We start from the raw sequence: 16,323 nt of genomic DNA on the forward strand, positions 1-16,323 counted from the left end.
GCTCTGTAATGTGCTGCAGAAGATGTCAGTGCTATATAAATACATAATAATAATATGGTAGGACATTACACTATGACTATGGTAGGATTAATTATGTATTTATATAGCACTGACATCTCCTGCAGCACATTACACAGTACATAGTCATGTCACTGACTGTCCTCAGAGGAGCTCACAATCTAATATCTACCAATGTCATAAACTAGTGTCCTACCATATTATTATTATGTATTTATATAGCACTGACATCTTCTGCAGCACATTACAGAGTACAGAGTCATGTCACTGACTGTCCTCACAATCTAAGCGGTACTATAGCCAGAGTAACAGAGCTGCACATTAGCCTGAAGGAGAGGCAATTCCACTCATCACGAGATGACGGCTGTCAAATTATTTTGAGTATTTGTTTGCTTGTCAGTGATTTAAAAGTTGTAAAAATTCCACCTTCAGATGAAAAAGTGAATTGCATGTGGCCCCTGTGGCGTGACATTGCTGGGGCAGCCAGCTGATTAGGAGAACTCTGGCACCATCTGGTTGTAACTCGGGGGTACAACAGAGATATAAGGTTTTTTTTTCTTGGATAAAGATTTTGCATCTGACAAGTGATGGGATATTGTGGATGTGTCGGGAATGTGGGGTGTGTCCTGTTTGGTATATAGCTATTGCTGTGTGTTTCAGAGACTCCTCATTGGTGGCCCTGTCCTCTGTCTCCGCACAGACTGCGACTATGGTGCACAAATGTGCGGATAAAACATAGACTGAGCACTAGGCGTTCTGTATACACCCGGAGTGAGGGGGGTGGGGGGGGGGGGTTGGGTTGGGTTATCTGGTCAGATGTACAGAAGTGGATGTTTTCCAGAGCAATCAGTTAGGCTCAGGGCTGAATTTACATCACAGGAGCCTATAGGCACAGATGTCCTGGCACCCTAGACTCCACCCTCCATGCATGCAGGCCCAGATTTACATCACAGGAGCCTATAGGTACAGATGTCCTGGCACCCTAGACTTCACCCTCCATGCATGCAGGCCCGGATTTACATCACAGGAGCCTATAGGCACAGATGTCCTGGCACCCTAGACTTCACCCTCCATGCATGCAGGCCCGGATTTACATCACAGGAGCCTATAGGCACAGATGTCCTGGCACCCTAGACTTCACCCTCCATGCATGCAGGCCCAGATATACATCACAGGAGCCTATAGGCACAGATGTCCTGGCACCCTAGACTCCGCCCTCCATGCATGCAGGCCCGGATATACATCACAGGAGCCTATAGGTACAGATGGCCTGGCACCCTAGACTCCGCCCTCCATGCATGCAGGCCCGGATTTACATCACAGGAGCCTATAGGTACAGATGGCCTGGCACCCTAGACTCCGCCCTCCATGCATGCAGGCCCGGATTTACATCACAGAAGCCTATAGGCACAGATGTCCTGGCACCCGAGACTCCGCCCTCCATGCATGCAGGCCCGGATTTACATCACAGGAGCCTATAGGCACAGATGTCCTGGCACCTGAGACTCCGCCCTCCATGCATGCAGGCCCGGATATACATCACAGGAGCCTATAGGCACAGATGTCCTGGCACCCTAGACTCCGCCCTCCATGCATGCAGGTCAGGATTTACATCACAGGAGCCTATAGGCACAGATGTCCTGGCACCCTAGACTCTGCCCTCCATGCATGCAGGCCCGGATTTACATCACAGGAGCCTATAGGCACAGATGTCCTGGCACCCTAGACTCCGCCCTCCATGCATGCAGGCCCGGATTTACATCACAGGAGCCTATAGGCACAGATGTCCTGGCACCCTAGACTCCGCCCTCCATGCATGCAGGCCCGGATTTACATCACAGGAGCCTATAGGCACAGATGTCCTGGCACCCTAGACTCCGCCCTCCATGCATGCAGGCCCAGATATACATCACAGGAGCCTATAGGCACAGATGTCCTGGCACCCTAGACTCCGCCCTCCATGCATGCAGGCCCGGATTTACATCACAGGAGCCTATAGGCACAGATGTCCTGGCACCCTAGACTCCGCCCTCCATGCATGCAGGCCCGGATTACATCACAGGCGCCTATAGGCACAGATGTCCCGGCACCCTAGACTTCGCCCTCCATGCATGCAGGCCCGGATTTACCTCACAGGAGCCTATAGGCACAGATGTCCCGGCACCCTAGACTCCGCCCTCCATGCACGCAGGCCCGGATTTACATCACAGGAGCCTATAGGCACAGATGTCCTGGCACCCTAGACTTCACTCTCCATGCATGCAGGCCCAGATATACATCACAGGAGTCTATAGGCACAGATGTCCTGGCACCCTAGACTTCACCCTCCATGCATGCAGGCCCAGATATACATCACAGGAGCCTATAGGCACAGATGTCCTGGCACCCTAGACTCCGCCCTCCATGCATGCAGGCCCGGATATACATCACAGGAGCCTATAGGTACAGATGGCCTGGCACCCTAGACTCCGCCCTCCATGCATGCAGGCCCGGATTTACATCACAGGAGCCTATAGGTACAGATGGCCTGGCACCCTAGACTCCGCCCTCCATGCATGCAGGCCCGGATTTACATCACAGAAGCCTATAGGCACAGATGTCCTGGCACCCGAGACTCCGCCCTCCATGCATGCAGGCCCGGATATACATCACAGGAGCCTATAGGCACAGATGTCCTGGCACCCTAGACTCCGCCCTCCATGCATGCAGGCCCGGATTTACATCACAGGAGCCTATAGGCACAGATGTCCTGGCACCCTAGACTCCGCCTTCCATGCATGCAGGCCCAGATATACATCACAGGAGCCTATAGGCACAGATGTCCTGGCACCCTAGACTCTGCCCTCCATGCATGCAGGCCAGATTTACATCACAGAAGCCTATAGGCACAGATGTCCTGGCACCCTAGACTCCGCCCTCCATGAATGCAGGCCTAGATTTACATCACAGGAGCCTATAGGCACAGATGTCCTGGCACCCTAGACTTCACCCTCCATGCATGCAGGCCCGGATTTACATCACAGGAGCCTATAGGCACAGATGTCCTGGCACCCTAGACTTCACCCTCCATGCATGCAGGCCCGGATTTACATCACAGGAGCCTATAGATACAGATGTCCTGGCACCCTAGACTCCACCCTCCATGCATGCAGGCCCAGATTTACATCACAGGAGCCTATAGGCACAGATGTCCTGGCACCCTAGACTTCACCCTCCATGCATGCAGGCCCAGATATACATCACAGGAGCCTATAGGCACAGATGTCCTGGCACCCTAGACTCCGCCCTCCATGCATGCAGGCCCAGATATACATCACAGGAGCCTATAGGTACAGATGGCCTGGCACCCTAGACTCCGCCCTCCATGCATGCAGGCCCGGATTTACATCACAGGAGCCTATAGGTACAGATGACCTGGCACCCTAGACTCCGCCCTCCATGCATGCAGGCCCGGATTTACATCACAGGAGCCTATAGGTACAGATGGCCTGGCACCCTAGACTCCGCCCTCCATGCATGCAGGCCCGGATTTACATCACAGAAGCCTATAGGCACAGATGTCCTGGCACCCGAGACTCCGCCCTCCATGCATGCAGGCCCAGATATACATCACAGGAGCCTATAGGCACAGATGTCCTGGCACCCTAGACTCCGCCCTCCATGCATGCAGGCCCAGATATACATCACAGGAGCCTATAGGCACAGATGTCCTGGCACCCTAGACTCTGCCCTCCATGCATGCAGGCCAGATTTACATCACAGAAGCCTATAGGCACAGATGTCCTGGCACCCTAGACTCCGCCCTCCATGAATGCAGGCCTAGATTTACATCACAGGAGCCTATAGGCACAGATGTCCTGGCACCCTAGACTCCGCCCTCCATGCATGCAGGCCAGGATTTACATCACAGGAGCCTATAGGCACAGATGTCCTGGCACCCTAGACTCTGCCCTCCATGCATGCAGGCCCGGATTTACATCACAGGAGCCTATAGGCACAGATGTCCTGGCACCCTAGACTCCGCCCTCCATGCATGCAGGCCCGGATTTACATCACAGGAGCCTATAGGCACAGATGTCCTGGCACCCTAGACTCCGCCCTCCATGCATGCAGGCCCGCATTTAAATCACAGGAGCCTATAGGCACAGATGTCCTGGTACCCTAGACTCCGCCCTCCATGCATGCAGGCCCAGATATACATCACAGGAGCCTATAGGCACAGATGTCCTGGCACCCTAGACTCCGCCCTCCATGCATGCAGGCCCGGATTTACATCACAGGAGCCTATAGGCACAGATGTCCTGGCACCCTAGACTCCGCCCTCCATGCATGCAGGCCCGGATTACATCACAGGCGCCTATAGGCACAGATGTCCCGGCACCCTAGACTTCGCCCTCCATGCATGCAGGCCCGGATTTACCTCACAGGAGCCTATAGGCACAGATGTCCCGGCACCCTAGACTCCGCCCTCCATGCACGCAGGCCCAGATTTACATCACAGGAGCCTATAGGCACAGATGTCCTGGCACCCTAGACTCCGCCCTCCATGCATGCAGGCCCGGATTTACACCACAGGAGCCTATAGGCACAGATGTCCTGGCACCCTAGACTCCGCCCTCCATGCATGCAGGCCCGGATTACATCACAGGAGCCTATAGGCACAGATGTCCTGGCACCCTAGACTCCGCCCTCCATGCATGCAGGCCCGGATTTACCTCACAGGAGCCTACAGGCACAGATGTCCTGGCACCCTAGACTCCGCCCTCCATGCATGCAGGCCTGGATTTACATCACAGGAGCATATAGGCACAGATGTCCCGGCACCTTAGACTCCGCCCTCCATAAATCTCAGCACAAGTGTGCTGCCTGTCCCAGCTGTCACCTCTCCCATATGTCACAGGTAGCTACAGGAGTCCGTTAATATTGAGATTACCTCTGGCTACCTAGTAGCTAGAGGAGCCCCTGACTGAAGGGAGATGTGGTCAGTGGAATGCCGAGACCTGGGTGAGTAGCCTCTGTTACACTGTGCTCAGGACTCTGCATAGGGAAGGAGGCACACGGGGGAGGGGAGTGGGGCCGCCTTCCCATCAGGCGCCTGTAGGTACGTGCCTATACTGCCTTATGGTAAATCCGGCCTGATCAGGCTTCACTTGGTAATATGGCTTCTAATCAGTGGTGGAGGAATAACCATAGCAGCTGCTATAGGGCATACATTTTAACACCGCACACTAATTTGAGTACGGGTGTAGTGGGAGGGGGGGGGGGGATGGGTCGGTGAGGGTGACATTTCCTTAAAGCACACCTGAAATGGAGGCTGCCATTTTTATTTTCTTTTAAACAATGCACATTGCCTGGCTGGCCTGCTGATCTTTCTGGCATAAGTAGTGTCTGAATCACACCAGAAACAAGCATACAGCTAAACCAGTCACACAGTCAGAGCACCTGATCTGCTGCATGCTTGTTCAGGGGCCATGGCTAAATGTATTAGAGTATGCCAGGCCATGTGCATTGTTTAAAAGGAAACCAATATGACAGCCTCCATATCCATCTCGGGTCAGTTGACCTTTGATCTATAAAATGTTTTTCTTCTTGTTCACTCCAGTTGGGATTCTCCTTCATTAGACCTCTATGATGGCAAAAAGTACTGTAGACCAAGAACGCGCTGAATCTTATTCCCTCTGTATCCAACCCCTTGTAGTCCTGGGTGGAGTTTGCCTTTCACAAGTTGTTTGACCAATAGGCAGGTTTTATCGCCTTAAAGTTTAGAATTTCTGAGGAGGTTTGATGCGTCTCTTTGCCTCTTGTACAGGTGCTGAAGGACCCAAAGAACCCCAAAGGCAAGGGGAATTTCTGGACAGTGGACGTGTCTCGCATCAGCCCAGATGCCCTGAAGCTTCAGAACACGGTCATGGCTCGTGACGGCTTAAAGTTCTATGTTGAAGACCTCTCGCCATACATCCTACAGGACTCCAAGCAACGCGGAGAGACTGATGTCTGCCAGCCGTCACTACCCACCAGCTTCTTTCCTACCAGTTCCCTGACCGTAGGGGAAGATGCCCACCAGACAAGCATGACGAGCAAACTCAACTCCTCCTTCATGATTGACTCTCTACTCCCCGATCTGCAGGACGCTGACTTACCAGATGTCGCAAGGGCTAAAAAATGCAAAAAACCTAATTCTGACACCATCTGGTCCTTAAGTCCCAACCTGTACAACCACGCCAACTCATGCTTCCATCAGCACTCAATAAGTCCCAACTTTTCAGCTGTCCAGTCCTTGTATTCTTCCTCCTCTGCCAGTCTTTCCACCATCTCCCCTTGGAGTTCTGATGAAGAGGCTGAAACGCATCCTCAGACACGTCGTCGTTCCACTAAACGACCCACAGAGGACAACACAAGCATCTCTTCTAACTCTGACGTAGAGAGATGTTCTCCAGGTGTCCCACCGTCTAAGGTCCCTTGCCTGGCCTCTGACCTGCCTACTTCCTATACAAAATGCATTGCCCCCAATGTGGTGGCTCCACCCAGTGCATTGCCTTTTATCCCATTTACCCAACTGAATTGCTACAACCTTGGCTCCTCCCCATCCTCCTATAGAAGCCCCACCTACTGGGCCTTGTTGCCACAACCAGCCAACAGTAGACCAGAAATGCAGGGTCCTCAATCCCCTTCAATGGATCTTGACAGCTTGTTGAGGGCAGTGCCACCCAACAAGAGTGTTTTTGATGTGTTAAACAGTCATCCTGCAGATGTTGTCCACCCAGTTTTTCTCAGTCAGTACCTGGCAAGCTTCAATGCACCAAATCCTGGGCAGAGGCATCTCTAAAAAAATCTCTTTAAATTCCTGAATAACTGGAGGGATGTACCTAATTTTGCATCCTTCCTTGCACTGTTCCTGATGCCAAAATGTGAATGCCCAAAATAATGGTGCAATAATACAAAGGCTCTTCAGAGCTGCGTGATAGACAATCTGAATTTTTATATTTGAATTTTATTTTTTTACTAGTTTTCTTTAGTATATTTTATTAGTTTTTCTTTAGCGCGTGTGATTTAAGACTTGCACAAAACTAAACGTGGCAGATAAGAGATCGTCATTATTTTTCAAGGGAAGCTCTGCCTGCCAAGGGCTTCCATGGACTCTAAAGTTAGACACCTCAGATTTTGAGATAAAGTGCTTGAATGGATTTTCAGAGATCCAAACCAAAATGTTGTCATGAAATATTTTACGTAACAGGGTATTTTATCTGGGTGTTCTTCATCAGCGATTTGCCTGCTGCTGAATGAGATAGAACAGTCAACCCAGTGCAGAGATTGACATTTTAGGCTATTCTGGAACATTAAAAACAAGTTGACTAATTCTATCTCCGACTAAAGTGGGGAGAGATCTGCAGAGGTTCTGATACCGGCCGATACTTGTTCATCTCGATGCTAGATTCTCTGTGTAATAGTATTAGAAAGGTGACTGGAGAACTGAGATCATGGTTGACATTGTAGTGAGCTATACCAGGATTTGATGAGATGATTTCTTCTCACAAGACACAAGTTACTATTTAGTACTTCAGCCATGCACTGTAGAGAACGTTTTTAGACTATATTTTTCTGTATTTTTCTCCTTGGTCAGTGGGACCATAAGAGGAAAGTTGTAATGAACATTATTGAAACCAACCTTGGTCATATTGAAACCAACCTTGGTCATATTGAAACCAACCTTGGTCAGATATTCTCCAACATCTTGGCCACCACTATGAGATTAGCGAAGATAAGCAAACGGAAATGATTTTTATAGCGGTTCTAAATGTTTTACTAAAAATTTTTAAAGTGCCTTTTAGTGTCCCAACTTCTATGGGATCATTTGTTGACCCTGAAACGTTGCAGTTTCGGAACTGGAAATGGTGCAAGACTAATAGTATGTTCTAAAATGGGTGCGCTGATATCGGAGCCAGCAGGTTTAAAACCACCACCTCTAGTGTGGAAGGTTCTAATAAAAAAAAATAGTAAATAAAATTAGGCTGGCTTGAAGCTGAATCCTTTCTTGATAAGTGACAAGAATAGTGATTAATATATTACAGCTTCCACCAGCTATTCTAACTTAATAAAATTATTTAAAGGTAATCTATTGTCATTGCTAATACCTGCATAGCCTTACTGTCAGAGCTCCACCCACCACTGTCAGAGCTCCACCCTTTTGGGTCATCAGCTCTGTGACTCAAGTGATGTATTTCACCTGTTTCAAGGAACAAGTTGGATACTTCTGACACATTTCCTTATAAACTTTCACATTGACTTTTGCCCACTTAGCTTAGGTTTTCCACTTTTCCATTTCCAACTGGAATGCAGCTACAATTTTTTTTTTCCGCAAAATAATTTGTTTTGATTTAAGCCAGGCTACCAGCTGAACATGGATCCCAACATTGGATGATCTACAAATGAGACACCGTTGGGTTTGAGAAGATGGCGAATTCTTTGAAGGTTTCCCGCTGAGCCAAATAAACAGCATCTTGTTAGTTCCAAATGGCCCGAAAACATCCAGTATTTTTTGTTTTATTGTGTAAATATTATTTTTAGTCCTGAATATGATGGATTTGCACTTTATAAAAGGCAGCGCTTGTGATTTGTAATAAAACGAAGTGCTGGTGACATTGGTGTGTGTGTGGTTTATTTACAGGAACAAATCCTCTGATGTGTATATTGGAAATGTTCTTTTTTATTTATATAGCGCCAACATCTTCCGTAGCGCTGTACATAGTACAAACAAATAGGCCTCGATGCATAAACAGCAGTGCGAAAAAAAATCTTGTCGGGAAAATACCGCACTCGGTATTTTCCCGGTCTGTGTGCTAATTCATAAAGATTTCCCCAGCTGCCCTTGGAGGTCGGTAAATTACCGCAGCCCATTGAGCGGTAGAGTAGAGCAGTGTCCCGATTCCCTCTTTGCCCTGCAGAAATGAATCACACAGCCGGCTCTCTCCACTGATGACTCAGACAGATGAGTCACACAGTCTTTCCCTGCCTGCTGAAATGACTCACACAGACGGCTCTCTCCACTGATGACTCAGACAGATGAGTCACACAGTCTTTCCCTGCCTGCTGAAATGACTCACACAGCCGACTCTCTCCACTGATGACTCAGACAGATGAGTCACACAGTCTTTCCCTGCCTGCTGAAATGATTCACTCAGATGGCTCTCTGGCTCTCTCCACAGATGAATCAAACAGACTTCGGCTCTCTGCACTTTGCATTCATCAGAGCTGTCGGTAACTTGTTATCGCCTCACTAGAGGTGTCGGTAACTACCGTCAGGCTTTCCGCTTGTTGAAAGCTTTATGAATTGACATTTGCTGACAATTTACTGACATGTGTTGTCGGTCACTGCAGCCAAGTCGGTAATTTATCTCCCTGGTCGGTAATGTCAGCTTTTCATGCGGTAACAGCCTTTATGAATTGACATTTTGCTAAGTGGTCAGTAAAGTCTGCTGTTTTCAGCATTACCGCATGAGGTAATGCTTTATGAATCGAGGCCATAATGGGAATAAATATACATAAGTAAAAGACACTGTACAGTCATGCCATTGAATAGCATAAATACAAATACATACATAGTTGATGTGTAGTTGGTACATATACTGCTGTAATTTTAACATATGTACGAGAAACACTAGGAGAAGGTCCCTGCCCTTGTGAGCTTACAATCTAGAAGGTAGTGGGGAGGAAACACTAGAAGGTCCCTGCCCTTGCGGGCTTACAATCTAGAGGGTAGTGGGGAGGAAACAAAAGGGAAGGAAACACCAGGATTAGTGGGTGAGCCAGTGTGCCTTCAGTGCTGCCATTAGCAAATTATAGGCTTGTCTGAACAGGTGTGTTTTCAGGGTGCAGTTGAAGGTTTCCAGACTCGTGGCATGACGAACCGGCTGAGGGAGGGCGTTCCAAAGGAAAGTGAGGAGAGGTGTGGGTGGTCTCAGCACCCTGTGAAAAGACACGGGAAACAAAACGGGAGCCCCATAGTGTAGTATGTTATGAATCAAAGTGGTTAGAAAAATGTATATGGCTACTCACAAAGGTGGGTTGCAGAGGGGCAACCAACCACAGGAAGCAGGTGGAGACAATAAACCAAACTCCACTCGGGGTGATCCTACTGGACCTGGATAGGGTCGCTCTCCTTGGAAAAAAAAAGGGGACAGATGCCCACCGAGGCTCCCTTTACCGATTCTGTTTTCAAATTTGGCACTGTTATTGACCTGAGGAAGCGGGCTCTGATCCGCGAAACGCGTTGCCTGTGCTACCAATAAAATATTTTGTTGTTACAAAGATTTAGTCTGAGGTAAGCTACCTCATTTTCTTTATTGATTTTAAACTGTTTTTAGATTCTTCTTACCCACCAGGGTACCTCTTTTACCCAGTTGTGGTTTTCCAAAGGAAAGGGACAGCCCGTGAGAAGTCTTGGATGTGAGAGGAGATGACCAGGCTAGAGGACAAGTGTCTCCTGTGAGGAACGGAGGGTCCGGGCGGGGAGGTATCTGGAGATCTTTCGGTATGAGTCAGGGTTGAACATACAGGCCCATATGCAATTCACTTTTTCAGCTAAACTTTCTCCTGGGTGATAATTTTAAACTTGTCAATAAAAGGCCTTTTAAGCCACCAGAAAGCAAGAAAGTACTCAAAATTTTGATAGTACGTTTCACCTACTTTTTTGTACTTTTTTTAGTTGAAAAGTGCTGAAAAATTATTTTAAATTGAAGATTAAAAACTATCTCCTAGGAGAAAACGCAGATGAAAAAGTGAATTGCATCTGGGCCGCAGACCGAACAAGAAACAAATGGCTCAGCTGGCGCTGACATTCAGGCCAGATGCAAGTCGCTTTCTCCTAGGAGATCATTTTTCATCTACAATAGACAGTAACTTTTTAAGCACTCTGCAAGTACTAAAATGTAGGTGAAAAGGTACCAAAATTCTGAGTATTTTCCTGCTGGCTGGTGGCTTAAAATGCATTTTATTGATAAGGTTTGAAAATGTCACCCAGGAGAAACCGTGAATTGCATATGGCCCATAGATGGTCTGTCAGGAAAGATGGTCAATGAGAGAGAAATACTGTCTTGCATGAAAATTGTATGCTGTGTAGAAATGGGTGGAGCCCAATTGCCAGGCAGTACATATGGTTGGCTCAATTCCAAGTAGCAAATTTGTATGCGAGTTGCATGAATTTGTATCTCATTCACTGTTACAGGAAATGGCTGACTATTCTGAACTGATGGTAATGGCTGTATCCTGGAAACTGGGAGGGATGAATGAGATGCAAATAATGTCGAGTTGGTGCAAGGTTATGCAAATGTATGCAGCTTAAAAATGGACCAATCAAATGTTACCTCAGCAGGATTTGATTGGTTCATGTTTAAGCTGCATATATTTGCATAACCTTGCACCAACTCTAAATTGTTTGCTTCTCATTGACACCCCTAGAAATGGGCCACTTTTCCCCAGAGAAATTTACGGCAGCCCCTTTGAAGCTGAATCTTACCCCTTTGCTGACTCATTTTATAGGACACCTGAGGTGAAAATAAACGATCATATCCATCTTCCTTCTCCTAAAAAATTACTTTTTTTTTTAAAGAGATTTCACAGTTTTATCTTATATTTAAATCTACTTTTTAAGTTTTAACTATTGTTTTTACTTAATGACACATTCATTGAAGTATGCCAGAGCTAAAATCTATGAACTATTGACCCCTTTTTATCTCTTCTTTTAGAAGACATTTTCTGTTAAATTCCAACTATAAAACACTTACCTATCAGTGAGGGTCACACTGTAGTCACTTCCTGTCTGAGTCAGGACTGAGTCAGCCACTTACATACCTGATATTTAACTCTTTCAGGCAGAGACAGAAAAAAAGGAACACGGCCTAGTTATTTGTGTGCTTGGCACTGTACATACACATGTCTATCTCATCATATAACCTTGGGTATCTTTAAGACTCCCTGCACACAATTCTGATTTTTAATCGTTTTTTCATCAGATTCCGATTTTTGTACTGCATCCTGTGGAATTTTCCTCAGTTTTTCTGTTGATCGCATGCAGGGAAAATCGGAATTGCAAATTGAAATCGGAAAACTGATTTGCAGGGAGCCTAAGGCCTCGTTCAGACTATACACGCTGCTGTGAGCATTTCGGCAGAGTGTGCAACAAGCAAGAACAGTGAGAAGGGCATAGACAGCCCTTCTACTGTTCCCATCATATGCGTTGCGCAGCAGTACGATGCGCTATCGCACTGCTACATGCATTTTTGGGGAATAGCGGCGCAGATCCCATTCACTGTAGTGCATGGGATCTGCTGCGCAGATAGGGTGTGATCGTACGTATTGCGTTCCGATCGCACAGCCATCTGCGCTAAATGACCTGAACGAGGCCTGAAAGGTAGCATTGAGTCTGAAGGAGGCTTGGCAATGATCAGATTCTTCACAAATGCATTTTGGTGTCGCCATTATTATCAATTTATAACATATTGACTTCATCTATTGTTTGTTTAACCTCCTTAGCAGTAACCCCGTGCTGGACACGGGGTAAGCCGCTGCGGAGGATTTCTCAGGCCCCGCTAGGCCGATTTGCATTTTTTTTTAATACACGCAGCTAGCACTTTGCGTGTTACCTTCGATCACCACCGATTCGCCGCTACCTGCTGCGTTAGAGGGTGCTCCCCCCCCCCACCCCCCGAGACCCCGTGTGCTCCCTGGCCAGTCAGTGCCATGCAGCGCTGAGTGGTGGATAGGGACTCACTCTGATCATCACGCCCATCGCCATGGCGATGGGGGAAGCCCTAATGGAAATCCCGTTCAGAATGAGATTTCTTGATGGGCCTTCTCGCCGGAGGGGGTGGGGGGATGCTGCTGCTCAGTGGTTATCATGTAGCTAGCGCTAGGCTAGCTACATGATTAAAAAAAAAATTAAATAGTGCTGTACTGCCTCCCTGACAGATTTAATTGACCGCCAGGGAGGTTAATAACAAATCGTGATTGCACCTGTTTCTTTTCCAGTGCACAATGATGTGTTGTGCGGAGTTCTGGTAGTGGGATACAGTTACTAAACAGCAGTAAGCAGCATAATGTGTGTGAAGTACAATCCATGCATTACACACTCTCACACGCTTTATGGACCTAAACCAGTTTTATATGCTCCTGTACTGCCTGATGAAGTGGGACTGTTGACCGCGAAACGCATTGCGATTTTATGGAGTTGTGAATAAATTGTATATTTTTTACTCTGCATTTGAGTATATGTCCACTACCAGAGGGAGGTAAGTCCACCTCGACTTCCCTCTTTTTATCATTTTTAGAACATTGCTTTACTCTGCTTGGCGCCTCTGTTCCTACATATTACAGCACGATTAAGTCCACCCCTGGTGGAGGGGTTCTTTCCCCATTTTCCTATCTACAGAGAGCGACTTTTATACCTGAGTGGGGTCAGGTACTAATACTCCCCACCTGCCTGTCAAGTGGTTGCCTGATGGTAACCCACCTTTGTGAGTATAAGAACCTTTGACATTACATTATATATTGAGCTTACCAGACAATATTGCACTATTGGGCTCTCAGTGTCCTCTGTTTTGTTTTTACATGCATTACACTCTACTCATCATGGGTTAGGGCCGGTTCACACTTGTTTTAATAATGCATCCATGGGATACATTTTTAAAAATGCAGGAAGCTGATCCCATGGTAAAAATAGGACCTACTTGTGTAGCAGCACAGATTGCACGCGGATCTGTTTCACAGAAAACGTCGCGGAGAGTCTGGACTTGATGGGAAAACGTGTCCAATGCCAGCCTGTGAGAATGGACACTGTCCGCTCTCACTAGGCTAATCGCTGCGCCGCCATGACGTACACTTGCATGTTCCGCCACCCATCACCAGCGTGTCGAACCAATGAAAAGTCTCCCTGTTGCTAGGCAGAATTGGCCTGTTCCAGCCTATGGAGAGCTATGCTTCTGCTGGCCTCCAGGCTGTGCAAGGGAGCGAGCAGCACCGGTGAGCGTATATATCGACGCGTGCGTGGACTGGAACGCACCTGCCAACCAGATCAGATCCGTGTCAAATAAATCAGTTTGACACAGATTCGATCTGGAACGGCTCTAGTGCGGACCTACTGTAAGACTTTATGCTCCCTATTCATCTTACTGCAGTTTATGAATATACTCAGCGTTTTATTACTCCTGGGATGAGGAAAGGACTTTCAGGTCCCTTAAGTGCCTTCAGTATGTCTACCTGTTCTCTGGAGGGGGGTTGGGGATACTGTTGGTTGGGGGGTGGCTAGCGATTGTGGGCCTTGGGTGGTAAAAGGTACAAATCTGGCCCTGGCTGTCTTTCCTACTACCAAAGCTAACTTATCAAGAAGGGCCTGTCACACCTCATCAGAAGAGGGCTGAGCCACAACTGCCCAGATAGAATGAAGGAAGACTGCAGGTATTCCAGCAACAAAACTACCTGAGCTAAACAAAGAGTATAGACTCGTACTAATCTGGGGCTCAGACTGACGGCGCATGCTTCCATAGCACGATCTGGGGGTCACACGTGCGGTGTAGCTTGGGTGGGCTGGATAACAGACTACACAGTGGCACAAGATGATGGTGATCAGGCCCACAGACTACAGGGGGCTGGAGAAAGCCCCAGGTAGTTATTTGTTCAACTGAAGTGTCCTTCCACGGGGTAACTCTGAGTCAGGTTAATGCAGCCTTTCTCTGGAAGCTCTGCCAACATCTCCTCCTGTAACCCCAAGTCAGCCTCGGGGCTGGAAATCTGCAGCTTAGAGCGGTAACCCTGAGCCTGACTTGTGATGACTGCTGCAAGGTCTATCCAGAGCAATGGCCCACAGCAGGCGTTTTCACTCACCTCCCCCGGGATCAGCTGCCAGCAGCTATTCCTCTTCCTGTCATCCGAGGCTCTGCCTCCCCCTGGTGAGATCGCTGTCTGTCATGACAACAGCTGGCAATCTCACTATAGGGTTACACCATCACCCGGAGGACAGAGTGGGAACTGCAGCACTGGATCCCAGGGAGGTAAGTAAGCGGCTGGGCTGCCGCAGGCGTTCTAGCAGAATTATTGTGTTGCGGTTTTTAGGGTCTGAAAGGATGTAAAACTATCGGACTGATTTTAGACCCTAAAATCTGGAAAGAATAAGACCGCCAGGGAGGTTAAGCTTGGCAAGGGGACCAGTCACAGCTACCAGAGTCACTGACCCTCCTCCTGACATACAGAGGATTACTTCCCATTCTCACTGGCATAATCTGTTGTAAATGGCAGTTCTCACATTATAAAGGGATCGTTTTATTTTTTAAATACTGGCTAGAAATGGGATTTATTTACATAATACTACATTATGCTGAGAGAAACATTATTATAGTATATACACCAAAACTAAGTGTAGTATTACATGATATCACCCAGATTGCAGGAAGTGCAATATCCAAGACTAATATTTCAGATTATGAAGACCAGGAGAGGGAGGGGCACAGGGATGTGAGGGGAGGAGTCAAAGTCCAGGAGAGGGAGGGGCACAAGGATGTGAGGGGAGGAGTCACAGTCCAGTAGAGGGAGGGGCACAAGGATGTGAGGGGAGGAGTCACAGTCCAGTAGAGGGAGGGACAAAAGGATGTGAGGGGAGGAGTCACAAGAGCTGCTATTTTTCACCTTACCAAGAAAATACGTTTTCAGCCCCCAGCAAGGAAAACAGAGTACAGCCCCCCCCCCCCCCCCCTCCCTGCGATTGGATGTAGGAGAAGCCAGCACACATGTATGACATTTCTTTCAAAGTCCGATCAGATTTCTGATCATTTTTCAGACTGGATATTGATTGCAAATGACTGGGAAGGACCTACACACAGAACGAGTCAGTAAGTCCAATCTGCTTCCAATCAAACAGAGCGATTTGGAGCTGGGATCTGTAGCTGGCAATCCGTAGGCTGTATATATTTATTTTTTTCTGAATCGGAAATCGGATCTGAAGTGTGAAGTGAAAATTGCACGGTGTTCATGCCCTGTACACACCATGCAATTTCCCATCAGACGGTCGGAAAGATCATTTCTGGCAGGTCTGATCTGATTTCCGATTGTTTCTGATTGGTTTCCCATCACTTCTATAGAAAATCGGTCAGAAAAACGATCGGAAATCAGATCAGACCTGCCAGAAATTATCTACACGACCATCTGATGGAAAATTGCATGGTGTGTAACAAGTCTTGTTGCCCACCAGTGATACAATCTTACCAAATCTACATAGTGGAAGGGTAAACACTGTGCATTACCTAGGCACACACTATACAA

General features: G+C 47.7%; 1 protein-coding gene across 1 annotated transcript in view; it reads left to right on the plus strand.

The window, feature by feature from the left end:
* Positions 1 to 7,248, plus strand: part of FOXH1 (forkhead box H1) — a 48,269-nt gene extending 41,021 nt beyond the window's left edge. The window contains exon 3 of the mRNA XM_068238452.1: positions 5,828 to 7,248. Coding sequence (XP_068094553.1) covers positions 5,828 to 6,844 — 1,017 coding nt within the window. The 3' untranslated portion in view covers positions 6,845 to 7,248. The remainder of the gene's footprint in view (positions 1 to 5,827) is intronic.
* Positions 7,249 to 16,323: the final 9,075 nt, after the last annotated feature.

This window comes from Hyperolius riggenbachi, chromosome 5, assembly GCF_040937935.1.
Source record: "Hyperolius riggenbachi isolate aHypRig1 chromosome 5, aHypRig1.pri, whole genome shotgun sequence".
In the NCBI taxonomy this organism is placed as follows: domain Eukaryota; kingdom Metazoa; phylum Chordata; class Amphibia; order Anura; family Hyperoliidae; genus Hyperolius; species Hyperolius riggenbachi.